Source organism: Equus asinus, chromosome 18 (assembly GCF_041296235.1).
Source record: "Equus asinus isolate D_3611 breed Donkey chromosome 18, EquAss-T2T_v2, whole genome shotgun sequence".
Taxonomy (NCBI): Eukaryota; Metazoa; Chordata; class Mammalia; order Perissodactyla; family Equidae; genus Equus; species Equus asinus.
The window spans coordinates 16,496,179-16,518,077 of record NC_091807.1 but is presented as its reverse complement, the minus strand read 5'-3'; the positions used below and the strand labels follow the sequence as shown (position 1 = coordinate 16,518,077).

Sequence of the window (21,899 nt, the reverse complement as noted above, 5' to 3'; positions counted from 1 at the left end):
CTCTCTCTTTATTTTTATCAAAGAAAATTTTTATACCAGAACTAAAGCTTGAAAACGATGGTGGGGATTGGGGTGGAGAAAATACCAACAGGAATGCAATAATTTGGGATTTGGGGCATTGTTTAAAAATAATTGTCTCCTTCATTTTGTGTAGGTGCCCAAAAACATTTGTCTATTTTATAAAACATTTTCATGCAAAAAAAACCCATAATCATTAAAATCACTGCTTGTTTGGTAAATAATTCCCATGAATACCAGATATTAGCAACATCTTGCTATTTTGTTATTGCAATCATTTTAAACGATAGATTTTCTTCATAATCTTTCCTGCCAGCGTATCCCCCCATTCATCAGTAAGTGGTCAAGAAGAAAAATTTTCTAAGTGGAAGTAACCAGTTTCACAGGCTTGATGTTTTAAAAGTAGCAAAATCTTATCGTTATGTAAAATAGAAAATTTGAGATAATTTTGCACATAATATCATACATATAAAGGTTTAAATATGATTTCCCATACTAAATTTTTATCTATAAAACCCATACAGTCCTCATTTCTATTCCAGTCAGAAAGAGAAAAGCATAATCCCTCAATGTCAAGGAAGCATGTTCTCCTACGTTATTTTAACAATAGGGAAATTATAACGCTGGAATAACCCATCTGATTTTAAAATATAAATTTTAGAATTTGCCCAGAGTATATTTGTTCCAGTTTCCAAATGGTTCACTTCAGGGCAATATTTAGCACAGCAGAAAATGTTAATTACCATCAAATGCATTCTGAGCAATTTCATTCTAATGCCATGTGCAATTGGTTCAGTGAAATTCTTATTTGAGCAGAGCTTTTCTGGTTCCAGATCACTGATTTGTTTAAGCAGAAATAAAAGGAAACCATGGCTGACTGGCTAATAGCCTTTCTTTGGCTCTTATAGAGCATTTAAATAAGAAAATGATCCCAGACAAGTAACTGACTAGCAAAGGTCAGTTTCCCCCCTTGTGTCTAGGGATCACACTGAGCCTAGTTTGGGGAAATATAAGCTCAGTTTTCATAATTTTGTGACTTCCGTCACTTACTGCAGCATCAGTTCTAGGATTGCTGCCCTGTGACACCAGCACAAATAATTTAAATGTGGGGACTGTATTGAGAACACTTTAAAAAAGGAAACTTTCCAGTATACAAATATCATGCCAATTTGCAACACAATTGGGATAATTCTTGACTAGATACCTACTAAATAAAATAGGTATACACAAAAAGAAAGCCGCATTTCAGGCACCTAACTTACTTCTTTGACTATTAAAACTAGTTAAGAAAGAAAAAAACAAGCTACGGTTTTAGCTATTATAATAGTCATTCTTTATTTCCACAGTTTTGCTCTATTTGACCCTTGATAGGCCATTTTCCATTTCCAACGACAAAATAAAAGTTAATTTGGAGTTTCATAGGCATGACATTATACTTAGAGCTAAATAGTCTACTTTTAGTTCTTCATGTAGAAATGACTTAGTACCTATCTACCTCTCTTGTAATTGGTGGCCATATTCCAGTAGAGCTGCTTGCCTCTTGTATCATTGGTGTGAGTTGATATTCAAATCCCTAAAAAAATTAACTGCACTCAGTCTCAATGTATTTTTTATTGCAATTCTATTTTGTTTTCATCTTTTTTTACCTTTAAAGCTAATAGCTTATTTATTAGAGCTATCATTGGCTATATTTCTGTTAATTACAAATAAAATTTAGGCCACAACGAATGAAAATTTGAACTTTATTGTCATAAATGTAATAATAATGTTAACATTATGGCTGGTCACTATAACCTGTTAATGGAAACATAAATTTTCATAAACTGAACACAAAATTTTCATGGGAAATTTCATTTTATATTACAACCTAAACTTTTTAAATGTTATCTGTAATACTGTGGGACCATGTATTACTAGGATGATAAAAAATAATTGCTGATTTTAAAAATTAGCCACTTTCAACATATTCAAAAATCAATGTGAATTACATCTCTTGTTTCCCTCAGGTAAGAGTACCAGTCAAAAATGTATTTTTACCATATCTTTATTTCTTGTTTCTTGTTTTATCAAATATATCTTTAATTCAAACCCTCTTATTGTAAATGAAAGCTGGGCTCTCCTCCTTTCCACCTGCAGTAAATGCCTTTACATTGACGCATGTTCATGGATGGCAGAGGCTTAAGTATGTATTAAAAATGACATCCACAAGGAAAATATCTATCCCTGACAACCACTTTGCAAAATACCACATGTTATGTACATAGCATATGTAGTGAAAATCCCCATTGGCATAGTAAGAAATTAACCAGAATGCAAGACTTTGAGAGAACAGCTCCAAGAAAAAGAAAAATGAAAGAGTTTAACAACTGTAGATGAAAAGAGTTCCCAGTACCAATTTAACTCTTGTTCTCTGGATGGGGATGGTTTATCTAATGACACAGCACGCTTGCGACATCCTGAATTACATTTAATGAGTCTTTGGCGCTTCTGTTAAGAAGCACATGCTACATCTCCACTATAACACCACCACCATTAAAATAAATTGTGTCATCGTATTTAGAGTGGCTTAAAGTGCTTTCCCAATTCTTTGCAGTCATTTATATACAAAGAGTAAATGATATATCTTATCAGGCCCAGGATGAGAGATATGTTACTGGTCAGTTATTTGATATAAAATTATATTTGAAATACATTTCGAAAAGTACTTCTTAAGTATTTTAAAAGAATGAATTTTCTAAGGCTTCTGTTTAGTGGAGAAATGCTAAGTAAACTGCCTGCCTTGGTAGGCGTAACAGTTATACTCAATATTTTGGTTCTGGTCGTGTGTTTCTTACAGTCCTACCTACTCATCTACAACAACATAATGTACTGTTAAGTGTTTGGTTATGTGAAAGTTCAATGTTCTCCAAAATGTTGGCTATTCCCACATTAAGAGTATTTGAGTTTGAAATTTTCCTATTCCTTGAAGAGAAGATGAGAATGATGGTTAAAAATCAATAACAAAAAGAAAAAACCCTGCTAATCACACTGGCCATGGCTAAATTTGTGAAATAGGAAGATCTGATTTTCCAGTCTTCAAACTGCAGTGTTGTTTTTGTCCCTGATGTTACATTTTTCCCTTCTATGTTAGTTTCATCGAGAATCAATGGAAGCATTTCACGGCACCCAGATTTATTAAAATTAAATGAATTGATGTATGTGGGAGTTGAGGAGTTGTAATAGATCCTTCTTCAGAAATCTTTGCAAGACAATTAGTCACATCATCAAGGAGTGTTTGCCTCAGAGGAGCAGCTGCTGTGACAGCAGACAATTCCCTCAGCCTTTCCCTCAGCTTTCCCAGTGGAGACCCGCCCTTCTTCCCCATTATCACTCTTTCTTTGGTTCAAATATCTTCTTTAGCACCCTCTGTACAGTGCTTTCTTCCTTCTAGATCTATCCATCATTGACCTTACTTGTTAGTACTTTTGCCTACGTTCACTTCAGTCCTGCTTCTCCTTGTCTATACCTATTAAGTATATGCGACAAACCCATCAAGTGCCACTTATTGAAACTTAGTCTAAACCCTGCCTATGGCTTGGACCAGATAGTGGAAATGATTAAGAGTTTAATCAACTCAGTAGGAGATGGTAATGTTCTGTGGAATGAGTTTGAGATTAACTGAGTGGAAGTCTTGACTTTGACACTACTGGATGTGTACAGTATTAGCAAATGACTGAATACCTCCAATGCTCCGATTTTCCATTTAAAATTGAAAGAATAATAGTACTTACCTAATCCACAAGTTTGCATTGAAAATCAGTACTGACTATGCCAGGTAATGTGTAGGCACTTTTCTTTTATTTTCTTTTTCTTTTTTTTAAGAATGGCACCTGAGCTAACATCTGTTGTCAATCTTCTTTTTATTTTGTTTTGTTTTTTTCTTCTTCTCCCCAAAGCCCTCAGTACGTAGTTGCATATTCTAGTTGTAGGTCCTTCTAGCTCTCCTGTGTGGGACACCACCTCAGCATGGCCTGATAAGTGGTGCTAAGTCTACTCCCAGGATCCAAACCAGGAAACCTTGAGCTGCTGAAGTGGAGCATGCAGACTTAAGCACTTGGCCATGAGGGCAGTTGCAGCACTTTTCATAAGTTATGTCTGATCTATACAACAATTCTGAAAATCTCTAATATCTATCTGTGTTTGAGAAAACCGAGTCTCAAAAAGACAAATAGCTAACTCAGAGCAACAATTTTAATTCACCAGCTCCAAGACGTCTTTTTTTATATACCATGTTCTCTCCCCAAATGAGACAATGTACCTGGAAACACTTTGCAAGTGATAAGGGTTTATAGAGGTTTTATTATTCTTGCTAAATTCATCCAGGTCGGGACATGCCTGGCCCAAGAGGGCGCATAAGGTGGACTGGGCCCTACCACCTTACAGAACAAGATAGATTGACAATGATATTATTGTCGAGCCACAGCACCTGCCTCTCTGTCCCATTGTATGCATCATGAATTCAGGTCTAAGAGGCTTATTACATACAAACTTGGAAGGTGCACATGAATTTCAAAGGATCCTCATAAATAAGGCAGAGGACATTTAAAAGAGGGATCAAAGAAGAGCATATGACTGAAGGCACAGCTGTAGGTGTAGAGACATTTAATTATCTCTCCTATAATCTGATATCTATCTTATTGAGATTAAATAACTTCAGTATCATCTGCCTTTAATATAAAGAAAAATACATATTTATCCCAGTTTTATATATTCTTAAAATTAGATTATTTGTATTCTTTTGATCTTAAATGTAACATAGTAATAAAAATGAGATAAAGTTGGGATACTCAAAGTAGTTGATGAATTATTACGTTTCTTCAGAATTTTCTTCTAATAAGTAAGAAGATAACTATAAAGTAGGCTAAGAATTCCATAAGGTTAATCTACCTACTTAAAGCACCATACTCTTAAGTGGAAGATCTATGCTCTAGTTTTCTAGTAAATTTGCATTAACCCGAGTCCCAACCTGACTCCTGGACAATGTTGGCTAACAGATCAGTCTAGAACAGTTATTTGGCAAGTGGCGTTTCAATTTGCCTCCTGTTGCTGACAGTCAAATACCTCAATATACAGGAGGATTAACCTTTCTTTCTACTGGAAAGAATAAAGTAAAGAGAAGAAGAGAAAGAAAACCAGAAACGGCAGATTTAGTGATTTACTAGCCATTCCCATAAGAGAGTGGCAGATATAAAATTTGTCCTATTATAAAGATCCTTTGTTTTTTCTACAGCAGGGCATTGATACCCTATTTCATGATGTTTATTTGCAAAGATGCTCAGCAAAAGTGTCTCCTTGCCCCCAAAATTTTGGACTGCATACTATCATGTGTGCCGCACACTATTATACCCTCTTGGAGATTGGCAAAGAACATAAGAATATCTAAGGGGTTTTTTTTAAATTACTGTAATTCTTTATTTTTTATTATATTCTTTTAATTTTTATTTTTTATTGCAGTAACATTGGATTATAACATTATATAGCTTTCAGATGTACATCGCAATATATTTCTAATTCTGTGTAGATTACATCATGTTTACCACCCAAAAACTAATTATAGTCCATCACCACACATGTGAGCCTAATCTCCCCTGTTGCCCTCTCCCCTCCCTCCTTCTGCTATGGTCACCACCAATCCAATCTCTGTTGCTATGTGTTTGTTTGTCATTGTTTTTATCTCCTCCTTGTGAGTGAGATCATATGGTATTTGATTTTCTCCCTCTGACTTATTTCACTCAGCATAGTACCCTCAAGATCCATCCATTTTGTCACAAATGGCCAGATTTCATCATTTCTTATAGCTGAGTAGTATTGCATTATGTATATATGCCACATCTTCTTTATCCATTCATCCCTTGATGGGCAGCTAGGTTTCTTTCAAGTCTTGGCTATTGTGAATAATGATGCAATGAACATAGGGGTGCAAGAATATCTGTTTTGAGAATTTCTTCAGTAAAGAGACATGTTAACCTGTATTTTTCCCTTACTTGAGTTGCAAGGTTTTCCCTTACACAACTTAAAAATTTGTCTGTCAAAACAAGTATTGCAAGAAATATAATTGGAAATTTGTTGGTATATAGTATTATCTTTCTGAAATAAACATTATCTTACTAATGAGTTTTCATTGCTTTCCTTTTCAGCGGGCTGTGGAGGACCTTTTGAACTGTGGGAGCCAAATACAACCTTCACTTCTATGAACTTTCCCAACAACTACCCTAATCAGGCTTTCTGTAAGTCATTTCTTTTCCAGGCCATAAGAAACAAATGTCTACATCAAGGTTAGATTCCTCTCTTGACACAGCCAAGCGGATTCTAAACTTGCCAAACCTGGATACACCTACCACATCTATGAGATTGCTTAATACAATGATAACAACAAGAATAACAGTAATAATAACTAACTTTTTTAGAGCCTTATTTCATGCCAGGCACTGTGCTAGTGCTTAACATATATTATTTCAGTTAATTCTTACAGTAATTATTTGAAGCAGGTGCTACTACTGTAATTCTCAATTTAAAAAGTTGAATAAAATCCAATGAGTCAGCGTTACTCCAGACACTGCTTTCTGAATCACTCCCTTGATTATGCATAGTATGTCTACAGTGCATATTAGAAGTTTGCAATTCGATAGAATAAAGTCAGTGGAAAGTATAAAAAGTAAAGAGCCAACTGTGACATCTACACTTTTTGTAGATATAGATGAGTGTCAGTAAAGCAGGCAGCTAGAGTAATGTGATTAGATTCTCAGTGAAAAGATGAAATAATAAGCAAGACAAAAAATCTGAGTCTAGAGAGGACTAGTTTGCTATAACTGCACAAAGCCTATCTCTAGGTCAATATTTCTAACAAGAGAAACTTAGAGCTGCAGAGAGATTGCAGTAACATACAGATTCCCCAGCCCATCCAACAAAGATTCCACATTAATAAGTCTGGGAAACAGACATGTTCCTCCCATGGCGGTACCTGGTCAGCACAGCCAATTTAAATGGAGAATTTGACCAGTGAAAGAAATGCTCCAACGACAGTGAAAAATGTATTGTTAGAAAATGTCAACTATTCTTCCTTGAAATGATCCAGAGAAAAGTTAAGTATCATTTTCATAGGAGAATAAGTCACTATTACAGGGAGATATCTGATCCCAAAAAAATAAACAGCCATTAATCTAATTTGACTTGTATGGGGAACTAGAGATTATCATCTCTACTTTACATTGAAGATATCTTTCAAATTTATCACTAGAACAAAGTAATGATCTAAAAAATACAGAAATAAGTGCAAAATTCCGAGAACAATTTGGAGAAATTTATTAAATGTATTGATTTATTCAACAAATATTTCTTGAGCACTTTACTTGTTAGGCACTGAGTAAGTCAAGAGAAAGCAGACATATTGCAGTCTAGATAGAGATTCAGATAAGTTGTCAGGCATTACAAAATGTCCAAGGTACTGTTATTAAAAGGGCAAAAGCAGGATGCTGTGGAGGGATGTGAGAGATACTTAACACAAATGTTCTGAGATAGAAGATCTTGACTTTTTCTTCAGTGTCCAAGCAAAATTCAGTAATGATAACAAATGAAATTGGAGGCATGAAGGAATTTCACACCATGTTAAGCAGTTTGGATTTTATTCTGAGAGCACTGGGGAGACTTGGAATGGTTTACAGGAAAATAGTGATAAAATCAAGCTTGAGTTTTAGATGGATCCATCTGGCTGCAGGATCAGAGATAAGTGGCAAGGGAGCCATCAGCATCACCAATTAGGAGATGAGAAATAACAGACTTGAACTCAGATAGTGGCAAGAGAGACTGAGAAGTAAATGGAATTCAAGGGATATAGGAGGTGGTATTGACAGATCTTGGTGATTGATTGGATGTTGTAGGAGAGAGAAGGGCAAGAAAGATACCAGGGTTTCTGGTGGAGACCACTGTGAGTGGATGATTAGTAGTGCCATTTACTGAGATAGAAAGAATAAGAAGGGTAAGTTTAGGAAAAAGATAATTCCGTGTTCCCTTTAATACATGTTGGGTTTGAGATATATATATAACCATAGACAGTAAATAATTGGATGAATTTATCTGTTTGTTAAAAAAATGCAGAAAATACTTAGAAGTCATTACTATATTGATGAAATGATCTTCCCTAAGAGTGAATGAGATTGCTCATACAGAATGAGGAAGGGCCCTAGGATAGATTCTGAAGACTAAATTGTTTAAGGAATTAAGAAAGAACTGGAATGTTTATTGATACTAAGGCTAATAATTTTGTTTTGGTTTGATCTTTTCCAAAATGAGCTACCAGCATACAACGTGTGCAAATAAAGATAATAATTACTTAAAAAATGTTAAAGTTTACTTGCCCTACAAATTACATTTTAATGACCTCATTTTCCTCTAACTGTAATCATGGAAAATAAAACAAATGTAACTAGAATATTAATATCTTTTGATAGTCATAAATTTTAGATTGTAGGAGTAAAAGTCTATTTGCAAGCTTTGATTGAAATATTCCATTTTAGATAAAGAAGACAAATTCAATTATAGTAAGTTATTGCGAATTTAATTGAAATTTTACTATAAATATTCTTGACCAGATCAGTATATTTCCTCATACAAATATAAAAAATAACTTGGAATATTGGTTTTTATAAAATGCAAAACGATCTTTGAAAGTGATCAGAAATTCTCAAGAACGTGAAGCTTTTAACAAGAATCAAAAGAATTGTGCTCTAAATTAAACAAATGTGTTGTTCTTTCTTACTTCTAAGGTGTTTGGAATTTAAATGCACAAGAGGGAAAGAATATACAACTTCATTTTCAAGAATTTGACTTAGAAAATATTGCAGATGTAGTTGAAATCAGAGATGGTGAGGGAGATGATTCCTTGCTCTTAGGTAAGTCTGCAATCTAGTGTGAAAGTTGAATGGCTCAAGATGTTGGACTGGTGGAGAGAGCATTTCTTAATAAACGTAATCACTCTTTCTTTTATAACTAGCAGAATGAAAACACAACAGTAGAGTAACATGTCAAATTTTATGTGGAGTCTTTAATATATGGAGTATTTGCAATGATGACGGAATAATTTTCTTCTTGAGCATTCTTGGCAAACCAAAATTAATGTTCTTGATCATTACCAGCCAATACCAGCCAATACTAATTCACTACAATAAGCATCATACCTTGGAGAATAATAACTGAGGACACCTTTTATGCAATTTTCTATGCACTCTGTGTACATCAGATGTCCAAAGATAGCTATTAAATCAAGTTTTATTTCACTTCAACCTAACAAAATGGTGTTTGTTATATAAAATTTTTAAAGAATTTTTATTTTATATTTTATTATCACTTTTTAAAAAAAATTATAGTGAGGTAACTTTGGTTTGTAACATTATATAAATTTCAGGTGTACGTCATTATATTTCAATTTCTGTGTAGACTAAATCGTGTTATTATTACTTTGATTGTCTGTGTGTCTAGTACTAGCTACCTCTATATAAGTAACTGAGAATGATTCAAAAATTGACCAAAGTTGGTTTTTCCCTATTATCTATTGATCATTGATTTTTTTAAATAAATAAGGGGAACAGTGTACTGTTCTAGGGGAAATTCTTGTACCTAGATCATAAAATACATGTTAATGTAATAAAAATCAGTCAAATATAATAGCTAGTATCTTAGTCAACTACTACCAATTTTTAAGAAAGAAGTGTGTTTTGATAAGTCATACATTAAATTATGAAAATGAGTAAAGGGTCAACTGGAATGCATGAAACAACACACTTTACAAGTAAAAGCGTTTTATCTAACTGTACTTTGGACTCATATTAATCATGTCCTATAAAAATCTGGGCAGATATCTATGGAATCAGGATACGATCACATGAATGCTGCCACCAACACGCGAAGACTCCAGAGGGCACTTTCTATAGCAACAAAGGGCAGGGTGGTAGAGAGAGTTCCCCAGCCATACTAATCCACCATCCCTTATGTGGGGTTCTTCAGCAAACTCCCACAAAGATCTAGAGTTCCAGCTTCCTGGGAGAGGATTTTGAAAGCCACCCACAGAAGAAATAAACAGTGAAAGTCTCTGTGAGGCTAGGAGGCTAGTGCTAGCAAGAACTGAGGAACTTCAAATTTGATTTTCCAATACACAATTATAAACACCTTTCAAGTAGTTCCCCCATTTTCAGATTACATTGCCCTAATAAAAACTTCAATGTCCTCATGATCTAAGAAAAATCCATTTTCATCATTCTACCTCTTAGTATCTACATCAATCGTTGAAAAGTAAATAAGAATCCCAAAAGAATCTCAGAATCATAATTTTCAAATTTGTGTGCAAGAAGTTCTTTTGAAACAGAATCACTCTGAAGGATTCCAATATATAAAATATTTAATAAGATAAATGTATTTTTAATTATCTGAGTCGTTATTGTTGAGTAAAGAGTATTTAATTATTTCTGAAACCCCCAAAGCCCAGAAATTAGTGCAAAAAGATTTGAAGACCACCATTTAGGTTTATATTATCTGTCTCTAATTAATCCATCATTCAGATTAGGTTAATGATTCAACTCACAAAAAATATCAAATAAATTTGGACAAAAATTTACTAAAGGAGACTATAATTTCTGTTGTTCTATAAAGGTCTTTAAAAGCAAGTAAATAATCATTTTTCCAGGACAACATGAGCTTTGAATAGTAGCGATGTTATACCAGATGATATTATGTGTAATTCATCATTATAGACCTTCAGAAACCTGAAGTAATATTGGAAAAGGTCAGTAGAGAAGTTGATTTTCCTAGGAGCAGTGTTCAAAATGTAAAAGAATATACACGTTTATTTACATGTGCTGCTTCATGAGCAACCATGCTGCGTGCTGTGTTCCTCTAAAAGACGGAAGTGAGAAAAAAGGTATATTTCCTTCTAGATTCAAAGTATCGTCTCACTGGTGATCTTGTTTTCCTTTGGAGCAGCTGTGTACACAGGGCCTGGTCCAGTAAAGGACGTGTTCTCAACCACCAACAGAATGACTGTGCTTCTCATCACTGACAATCTGTTGACCAAAGCTGGATTTAAAGCCAACTTCACTACTGGCTATCACTTGGGGATTCCAGGTAAGCGCACTCGAGATTGCATGTCACATGGTAACTTTTAGAGCAAAAAGATAAAAGATAAAAGCCTATAGTATTTCAACACCTAAATACGATTTCAATGTTTGCATTCTAAGACACTCACTCTTCCTCAACTTAGTAAAGATTTTCTTCCTTTCTGAGTGCATAACCACTGTCTGAGTTGGTTCAAAGCAGGAATCCACAATGTTTTTCACTTGTCTGGTGTGTAAAGAATCGTGAATTTTGTTCATGTAAGAGGCCATTTTAAACGTTAGAAGTGGGATACTTGGCACTCTGAGGAAGGAGGACTGTCTGTCATGTTCCCTCTGCCAAGAGCATTTTCAGAGAACAGCAGGGAGGCAGACGAGTGAGCTGTTTGGATGCCAACAACATCCAATTAAAAAATTAACATCATTAACTTCTTGGAGACAGCGGGGTAAAGCCACTGCCATGAAGGATGAAGGAATTTGATGCTGCTATTTACTGGCATGTACAACCTTCTTACTGTATACTTTTATTATATCTGTGACATAATCAACAAGAAAAAGTGAAATTATTTTTTAATTTTAAACAATTTTAAAAAATTCTTTGTTTTTGTCAAAATTGCATGCTCATCATGGGTATATCTGTGTCTTTATATTTACATGTAGAGGATGTGATATAACTCTCTGTGTTCAAGATTCTGCAGAGAATTTTTTATAGCTTCCTGCTCCCCTGGACTATGATATTTCTCACACTGCTGCCCCACAGATCTGTGGTTCTCTCTAGGAGCAAATATGTCAGGAAGACAGAATGCATGCTACTTCCTTCATCTATCTTTCCCTTCCACAGCAGACTGTGGTTGTTTTGTCTTTAACTAGAATGTCTGGAAAAAAGGTAGGGTTGGAACATTGATCCTCATCTGGTCTATTTTCTAATCCCACATCCATCTGTGCAAATATCTGTTCCACCAGTCAGAACATAATTAGATCTTTGACTCCATCCCAGAAAGCTGTACACTTTCAGATTTACTGCAAATATGGATGTTGATCCATATCTTGTCCGCCCTCTGGCCCTGAAAGTAAGCCACAACAATTGTTATTATCCAAGCTAGAGGGGAGAGAGTGGTAGTCCAACCAACTAACTGCCCTTCTGGATTTTGTAACTGGTTTTAGAAACAGCTGCTTGCAACTTGCAAGCAACAGTGACATGAATCAATCAAAATAATCAATTAGTGAAGTAAACAAACACAAATAGTAAAGTCTATGAAAAAAAATATAGCGTAAAAGAAAAGGAATAAAGTCTTTGAGATCTATAGAAAATTAAAATTTGCTTAGAGTACATGAAAAAGGAGAAAATGTAGAAAATGACATGATTTGTAATGATTTTTACTTTATAAATTAAAATGATTTATTTTTAAATTATATTTATTTATAATTATCTTCTAAAGTAAAAAAAAGAAAATTTATTGACATGAAAATATCAATTGATGTTTTATATTAACGTAAATGTATATGTATAAGTATCTGTGTGTATGATTTTATTTACATGTATATGCTGTATATATATATGAATATGCATATCTATAATTGGAAACTAACAGAAGAGAATTAAATCACTGATTTGGAAAATATTAATTAAGATAATTTTGAGACTACCATTTTGAACTGAGTTACTCTGATTCTCTGACTTGATAATTACGTTGCTACGGATTTTACTATGATGACCTTGTTTGTCTGCCAATGTTTTGTCTACTATTTCAGTTTCTTTCTCTTTGTGGTATACCTATTATTTTAATTCAACATTTGATTTAACTTATGTTAATCATTTGGTTTTCTGATGACACTTTTAAAGTGTAGATGGGTAATGGACGTAGATGAGGAAATTTTGGTAGTTAGTGTTTAGTACTAAGAAGAAAACAGATTTTTGGATGTGTATTGACTGATAAAAGCAAGCTAATTGATTCTTATAGTTACATAGAAAGTAAATGACATAATAAAGAATTTGGGTAATAATAGAGCACAAAAAATGGTTTCACTGTTATTTTATTCATTTTTTTTTTGAGGAAGATTAGACCTGTGCTAACATCTGCCACCAATCCTCCTCTTTTTGCTGAGGAAGATTGTCCCTGAGCTAATATCTGTGCCTATCTTCCTCTATTTTATATGTAGAACGCCTGCCACAGCAGAGCTTGATAAGTAGTGCATAGGTCAGTGCCCAGTATCAGAACCAGCAGCCTCTGAGCCTTGGAAGCGGAGTGCGCGAACTTAACCACTACACCACCAATCTGCCGCCTTCATCATTACTTTTATACCTAAAATTATAACTCAATTTTTTTCTAAAAAATTAATACATAATTTTTAGCTCCTGATAGCTTGCTGAACACCTGCCCCCCAAAATGATATTACAATTTGGAAAACCATGGTCATCTTTGGGCAGAGGAGTATTCTGTTGAATCTTTACCACAACCAGGTTATTCTTTCTGATTTGATTGGAAGTCTTTGTTAATGGTGTGAGCCGCACGATTTTTTGGTCAATTGCATACCTATTCAAAAACTCTGGCACCAAAATATCCATATTTCCACAAAAATTGCTTCACAAAAGCATGATCAGGAATGTAAAAGCAATAGATAAAGAGATGGAAAAATGTGCGCGTCTAATGGGCTTGCAGGAAAAAACACCAAACCACAATTTCAAAATTATAGACATTCCCAAAGGAAAAGAACCCATCAAAGCAAATAGTGAAAGGTGTGATGGGGAAAAAAAAATTATATACTTTCCGGATCTGACTAAAGTGACCTAAAAATCATGAAGTCTTACTATTTTCTATAAAAAATTAATAAGCAGGAGTTGGTGTTATAATATTTCCTGTTTAAATCTTTAAATTTCAGGAGGAAAAATTTCCAGCAAATTCCTAATCAGAATAAATATAATCATTGTTCAAAGGTGTTAAAAATCAGATCACCTTTATATTTTACTCATTTCATGATGAATACTTGAAAACAGTGGAGTGATATCTGTAAGTTTTTGAGGAAAAACTACTGCAATAACAAATAAATAGGGATCAGTACCATCTGTATTGAACTCAATAGAATTAAGTGCCCAGTTCTGCAGAGTATCTTAAAGTAGAGGAAGCAAATACCTAATAAGTATTCTACTGGAAGGGAAGGCCTCCCAAACTTTTGAAAGAAGTATTACATTTTTAAAGAAATAAAGATGAATAGTAAAACCCACAAACCTATTAAGAGAAAAAATTAATAGCTCTAACCAATAAAGCTGTGAACTTATCCATAAAATCTACAATTGAAATAATTATTGGGCATTCCACCATTTTCAAAAGAGAAAGTACCATGAAACAAAATTTTAGAGACATAGTAAGTCTTTAAACCAATATTTTAAATTATAAATGAGAGGGCAGGAAAGACAGGGAAAGATATGAATAGGTTGTGAAAAGGAAGACAGCAACAAATCTATTCCATCAAAAATATTACAGTTGCTAGTGTTTATTAGATTCTTATAATGAGATAAATACAACATCAAGGGTTTTGAAAAATATTACAATTTCTATTCAAGATAAAAACTAAAATAATTTAATTTATTGCTTCCATAAAATAGATACCAGATTTATGGTGTAGGGGTTGATATGTTTGCTCACCTTTTCGCTAAATTTCTGTGACTACTATTATGTTCTTTAGGAAATAAATCATTTAGAGAAAACTCCCTTGATTGGAGCTAGAATGGAGTCTTCCATGACTGTCACCGTGTGGTGAATATGCTGGAATGTAGTTTCACATTCCTCCTGGACATGGGACAGATGCTGCTGGGGAGTAGAAAATGGAGTGATTGAGTCGTCATTGGCACAATCTTCTCCCAGCGAGATTTTTACATGAAAAAAAAAAATGAAAACCAATTACACAAACAGGGAATTGGCAGCAGAAGATAATCAAACTGGTAATGGAAAGAGAGATTGAGCACACATATCTGTCTATATTGGTGCTCTGCTTTGGTGATGATTTTGGAAAAAAGCATAAAAGGGATATCACAAATTTTCAGCATTTATGTGCTTCATTATCTTCTGAGATATTTTAAGGACACCTTCCAAATCATTTAACTGAAATATAAAATAATTGTAAAAGGTACTTTTGTATCTCCTTTCTTTATCCCTTTTTTAACTTTTCCATTTGTGTTAAATTAGAGTATATGAAATATAGAGTTATTGAGATTGGTCTATAAATGTCACTTCATTGCTCTTTTCTGATGCTCAGAGTCTTAATTTGGGATTCAATAGTGCTTATCAGGCAACTGTGGAAGTGGCAGCTGATTTCATTTAGGGGTTTAGAGCCCTCCCCAGATTGTGTGGCATGTGCCTTGGAGATCAATTCAGTTCCATTTAAAACCAAGCATATGTTGACTTAATGAGGCAGGGCTCCAGGAGACTTCACAAAAAGAAGAGAAAATCCAATTCTGAGCAATATTTCTTTTTCCTTCTCTTACCATGGGCATAAAACGATCAGAGATAGGACTTCAGAGGCCACAGAGAGTTAAACTTTTGCATTAGAGACTTCTTAGTGAAACTGAACTTGTATATGTTGCAAAATATCGGAATCCAGTTCATGCATGTAAGGAAAATTTTGAAAGAGTTTATTTACACCTCTCATCAGAACTGACAATTTCTATTCAGTATAGCAACAATATCGTTTTGCCCCAGTCAGCATATTTTCATCCAGGGCATTCATCTTACAGACACAAGTTAATTTTTCTGTTTTCATAGGGTATAACCCTAAAACTTTAGCTATAGCACAAAAATGAATGACAATTTTCAGATATTTACACATTTTCATTCATATTTTTACTTAGGTATCTAAATTTGTTTCCATTGACAAATATGGGCTTTTCCAGTTAAATATAGCCAGATTACACTAGTAAAGGAGTAAAATTATCAATAAAGTTGTCTATGATTAAATTATTGGCATTGAGACTTCATCTTTATATGACCTTAACAAGCTATGAAAACAAAGTGATGAGATAATTTAAAAATAACTAGAGGCGACTAACATGCTATAAGTATATTAAGAATTTGATCATGGATATGTAATTAGTGCTGTCAACTTTTTAAATAAATATAATATATATTAAAGTCTAGATTTAAAGTAGAATATATAAATATAAATGCAAACACATGTATACCTAGTTTAAGCCCTTCTATTTTCTAAAGGAAAATTAATACTAGAAAGAGAAAAGAAGAAGTCAATTACAATATTAATGTTTGCTGGTAGAATGTGTAGTTGTCTTCGTCCATTTATCATCTCAATAATCTGGTTAAAGAATACCTGTTTGTGAAACAAATTGATAATTACATATACAAGAACCTCTCTAATAGTATTATGGTTGATATATGTAGCCTACTTCTCCCATGGGGTAGTAATTTGTAGAAACCAGCCCAACCACGTCTTCCTTACAATATTTTTTTATTAAGGTAATTTAGATTTGTGTTGAAAAAATACAGACTTTTTCAAAGTTTAAAGTAAATTATGAAAATAGGTCCAATTATTGTTGTAAGATATGCAGAGGAAGGGATTAGGTATGATTTCTTGTTGTTTACATGTTATCTGGAGGGGAACGTAGCACAACCAGCACATGAAAGTAAGAATGTTAACACAAAAGTATCAGTGAACAAGATAGTTTTTAAATGTTATTATTCTTACTGTTAAGAGTATTAATTTTTGAGCATTCAATTATTCCTGTTGGTGTACTAAACATATTTCATTTTCTTTAACTTACCCTCATGATTCACCTAAGACATAAGCAGTATTTATTCCCATTTGTCAGTCAAGGAAACTGAGTCTCAGAGAGATTAATTTATTTGCCCAAAGTCAAAAATAATAAAACGAAAGTGGCTAAATTGCAGATCAAACCAAGGTCATATGATTCCAGAGCCTACGTTTTAATCAACATTCAAATTCAAATAAGTAAGCTTTATCTTCATAGTTCATAGAATTAATTTCTGTTTTTCAAATCAATGGAGTTACCATCAGACAATCAATTGCCTAATTTAAAAATATATTTTTTGAAATAATACTTTTAAAGATTGCTTTATATTGTGTCAACTCTAGTAATGCTCATACTGGTTTTTGAGGCATCTTGCTCATTTAACACAAACTAATTCACTTAACATTTAACAAATATTTACTGATTTCCTACTTTGTACCAGGCATTTTAAATAAGAGTGGCTAGAGTGGGCAGCTTTCAGCTTTTCACCATTGAGTATGTTGTTAGCTAGGGATCTGCCATGTAAGGCCGTTATTATGTTGAGGTACATTCCCTCTATATCCACTTTGTTGAGGGTTTTTATTATAAATGATGTTGAATTTTGTCAAATTCTTTTTCTGCATCTATCGAGATGGTCATATAATTTTTGTCCTTTGTTTTGTTAATGTGGTATATCATGTTCATTGATTTGCAGATATTGAACCATCTTTGCATCCCTGGAATAAATCCCACTTGATCATGGTGTACGTTCATTTTAATGTGCTGTTGAATTCAGTTTGTTAATATTTTGTGGAGGATGTTTGAATCAGGGATATTGGCCTGTAATTTTTTTTGTCATGTCTTACCTGGTTTTGGTATCAAGGTAATGCTGACCTTGGAGAATGAGTTTGGAAGTGATCCTTTCTCTCCAATTTTTGGAATAGTTTGAGGATAGATATCAACTCTTTTTTAAATGTTTTGTGGGGTTCACTGTGAAGTCATCTGGTCCTGAACTTTTGTTTGTTGGGAGTTTTTTGATTACTGATCCAATTTAATTATTAGTAACCAGTCTGTTCAAATTTTCTTTTTCTTCCTGATTCAGTCTTGGAAGATTCTACGCTTCTAAGAATTTATCCATTTCTTCTAGGTTGTCCACTTTGTTGGCATATACTTTTTTGTAGTATTCTTTTATGATCTTTTGTAGTTCTGTGGTGTCAGTTGTAACTTCTCCTCTTTCAATTCTGATTTTATTTATTTGGGCCCTTTCTCCTTTTTTCTTGATGAGTCTGGCTAAAAGTTTATCAGTTTTGTTTAGCTTTTCAAAGAACTAGGTCTTAATTTTGTTGATCTTTTCTGTTATTTTTTAGTGTCTATTTCATTTATTTTACCACTTTTGTCTTTTGAACTCCATACCCAATTTATAAGTGATTTATCCACTACCTTTACTATATGTTTGCCTTTATCTGTGAGACTTTTTCTTTCATAATTTTCTTATTTCTCTTTGCTGCTTTTCTTTTCCACTTAAAGAAGTTCCTTTAACATTTATCATGAGGCCAGTTAAGTGGTGATGAACACCTTTAGTTTTCACTTGTCTGGAAAACCCTCTCTCCTTCCATTTTGAATGATAACCTTGCTTGATAGAGTATTCTTGGTTGTAGGATTTTTCTCTTCACGACTTTGAGGATATCATGCTGCTCTTTTCTAGACTGTAAGATTTCTGCTGGGAAGACAGCCGATAGTCTCATGGGAGTTCCCCTGTAATCTGTTGCTTTTTTCTTGCTGCTTTTAAGATTCTCTCTTTAATTTTTGATATTTTAATTATAATGTGTCTTGGTGTGGACCTCTTTGGATTCATCTTGTTTGGGACTCAGTGTGATTCCTGGACCTGGATGTTTGTTTCCTTCCCCAGGTTAGGGAAGTTTTAGGTATTATTTCTTGAAATAAGTTCTCTGTCCCTTTCTCTCTCTCTCTCTCTTCCTTCTGTGATTCCTATATGCAAATCTTAGATTGCTTTATGTTGTCCTCATTTTTCAAAATTCTTTGTTCTTTTTTCTGTTCAGTTTGAGAGATTTCCTCTATTTGGTCATCTGGGTGGTTGATCCATTCTTCTGTATTATCTAATCTGCTGTTGATTCACTCTCATAAATTTTTCATTTCAGTTACCATATTCTTCAGCTATGATTGGTTCTTTTCTATATTTTCTAACTCTTTAGTCAAGTTCTCACTGGGTCCATCCATTCTTCTCCTGAGTTTGGTAACCATCCTTATAACCACTACTTTGAACTCTTTATCAGGTAAATTTCTTATCTCTGTTTTGTTTAGTTCTTTTTCAGAGGATTTGTCTTGTTCTTTCATTTGGACCATGTTCTTTTTTCTCCTTATTTTTGCCTAATTCTCTGTGTTTATTTCTGTGTATTAGGTAGATCAGCTATATCTCCTAATCTTGGAAAAGTGGCCTTAAGTAAAAGATGTCCTGTGAGGCCCAGCAGCATGCTCCCGTCTAGTCACCAAAGTCAGGTGCTCCAGGGATGTCCTCCATATGAGGTGGGGCTATGACTGCTACAAGTGCACTGGTAGGCTGGGCTGGCTCCTGGACTAGCTGGCTGTGAGGCCTGGACATGCAGGACCACTGCAGGTACACTGGTGGGTGGGCCAGGCCTTTGGTGTGGCTGACTGCAAAGCCCAGCAGTGCACAATTGTTGTGGGCACACTGGTGAGTAGAGCCACACCCTCTGGTGTGGTTGGTTGTGGGGCTGGCAGCATGCAACTGCTGCAGGCATGCTGGTGTGCAGGGCACTCCTTCAGTCAACAGGCCAGAGGGGGGACTCCAAAATGGCACCTCCCAGCACTAGAGTCAGCATGGCTGAATGAAGTCACAAAAATGGCTGCTGCCGGTGTCTTGGTCCCTGTGTGGAATCCCAGTTGCCTCCTGACTCTCCAGGAGGCACTCCAGTCTTAATAGGTGGGTCTCCTTCATCTGTGGACTATGTGCTTTTCTATCTGGTGTTTTTGTACTGGTTTCTGTGTCAATGAATCTGTGCATGGTCCCTTTAAGAGTGAGTTTTCTTTTCCCTGAACTTCTGTAGTTTTCCTGAACACATTCCCTGTTGGTTTCAAAGACAGATGTTTTGGGGTCTTGACCTTCCTGTGCTGATCTAAGGGCTGGGGTGCCTAATGTGGAGTTGGAATCCCTCACTCTTCCGGGAAAAGCTCCACACATTAGAGATTGCTCCAGACCATGAAACGTTGTGGCTAGGGTGTGGTTTTCCCTCAGGAGGACCATATCTCTGCCTCTTCCACCTCTCTCAATGTTGTCCCTTGTTGTGGAGGCTATTTTCATCCAGTTTTCAGATCACCTTCAGAGGACATTATTCCACATGTAGTTGTAGATTTGCCGTGTCTATGGGAGGAGGTAAACTCAGGATCTTCTTAAGGTGCCATCATCCAACCTCTTTCCAAAATTCACTTTTAGGTGTTAAAATATACTATCAAATACAGTATCAAAACTTTAACATCATTTAATTCAAAGTTTCTTTTATCTCTGAATTCAAGCATAAACCTTGGCCCAATAACTTAAGATAGAGAAAGGTATAAATATTGTCTTTGACTAATTTTCTACTTTTTTCCCCTTCCATCTTCCCATAGCTCCAGTGTCAGAGGAGAGACAGACAGGAAAAAGCCTATCATCACTGTAGTTTTCCTCTGGCTAACAGTGGCTCCTGGCCAAATATTAGCTTTTATGTAGAAGAGTTATGAGTTCTTTGGAGTGTTCCTCTTCTCAACTTCCCCAAGACTACTGCACTGTAGGCATGGGTAATACTCTTCCTAAATGATCCCATATAACTGTTCTCAGCTCCTAATCCCCACCCCCCAGTCTCCATCCCTCCACTTCTTTGTGCTGGAGCCCACTTGTCCTATCAGATAGCTGTCACTTAATTATCTTTCCAAGTGTCCACATGGCCAAAAGGAAACTCATGCCCTGCCGCACACATGGAGAAAATTCAGATGATTTCCACTACCACCCTCTCTTCTAGCCCTAACTATCATCAAGGGAAATTCCAGTAACTGTCTGACTTCTGAACTCATTATATAGGAAGTGAACAGCAATCTTTTTCTTCTTTTAAGAAAGATTAGCCCTGAGCTAACTACTGCCAATCTTCCTCTTTTTGCTGAGGAAGACTGGCCCTGAGCTAACATCCATGCCCATCTTCCTCTATTTTATATGTGGGACGCCTATTACAACATGGCTTTTTCCAAGTGGTACCGTGTCTGCACGTGGGATCCAAACCAGTGAACCCCGGGTGACCAAGAAGCGGAACTTGCGAACTTAACCGCTGTGCCACTGGGCTGGCCCCAACAGCAATCTTTATTTATGCAGCTATGTGCTCACAAACTTTAGGAAACTAAAGTCATCTGCCATGAAATTTTTCACTAAACTTCAGTTTAGTTTTGTATTTTTCAAAAAATGAGGCATGAAATCAATTTATTTGGTTTTGAACAGCATTCCTTGTTAGGAAATGGAGTGGATGGAATGGAATAGAATATAACAGAACAGACTAAGAGTATTTAATTCAGTTCCACAGCACATGCACATTAGTGTATGTCCCAGAGCATTGTTTAAAATCTACTTATTACTAAAGTAAAAAAACCTGAAAGCCCCTACGCTAGTCCTGTGGAAGCACTAGCCATTGTGATTCTGCAGTGTAATAAACTTTCAGCTGGGAAATGAAGTGCTGGCCTCCCTCTTTTAAGGCAACCCAATATGAATTTCTGTCTTGGGGCATCCCTTACTTGGTGCCTAGATCGCATCGTCTTTCCCTCTCTCAGAAGAACCTCCTCCTCAAGGACTCTATGCGGTATGTTTTTTCTTTTTTGTGAAGAAGATTGGTCCTGAACTAACATCTGTTGCCTATTTTCCTCTTTTGCTTGCAGAAGATTGTCGCTGAGCTAACATCTGTGCCAATCTTCCTCTCTTTTATGTGGGATGCCACCACAGTGTGACTTGA

General features: G+C 35.1%; 1 protein-coding gene across 2 annotated transcripts in view; it reads left to right on the top strand.

Annotated features, from left to right (window-relative positions):
• TMPRSS15 (transmembrane serine protease 15) overlaps positions 1–21,899 on the top strand; it is a 117,386-nt gene that overhangs the window by 58,410 nt on the left and 37,077 nt on the right. For both annotated transcript variants that reach the window (XM_070488730.1, XM_070488729.1), the window contains exons 15-17: positions 6,195–6,284; positions 8,820–8,945; positions 11,029–11,169. In XM_070488730.1, the coding sequence (XP_070344831.1) occupies positions 6,195–6,284; positions 8,820–8,945; positions 11,029–11,169 (357 nt within the window). The remainder of the gene's footprint in view (positions 1–6,194; positions 6,285–8,819; positions 8,946–11,028; positions 11,170–21,899) is intronic.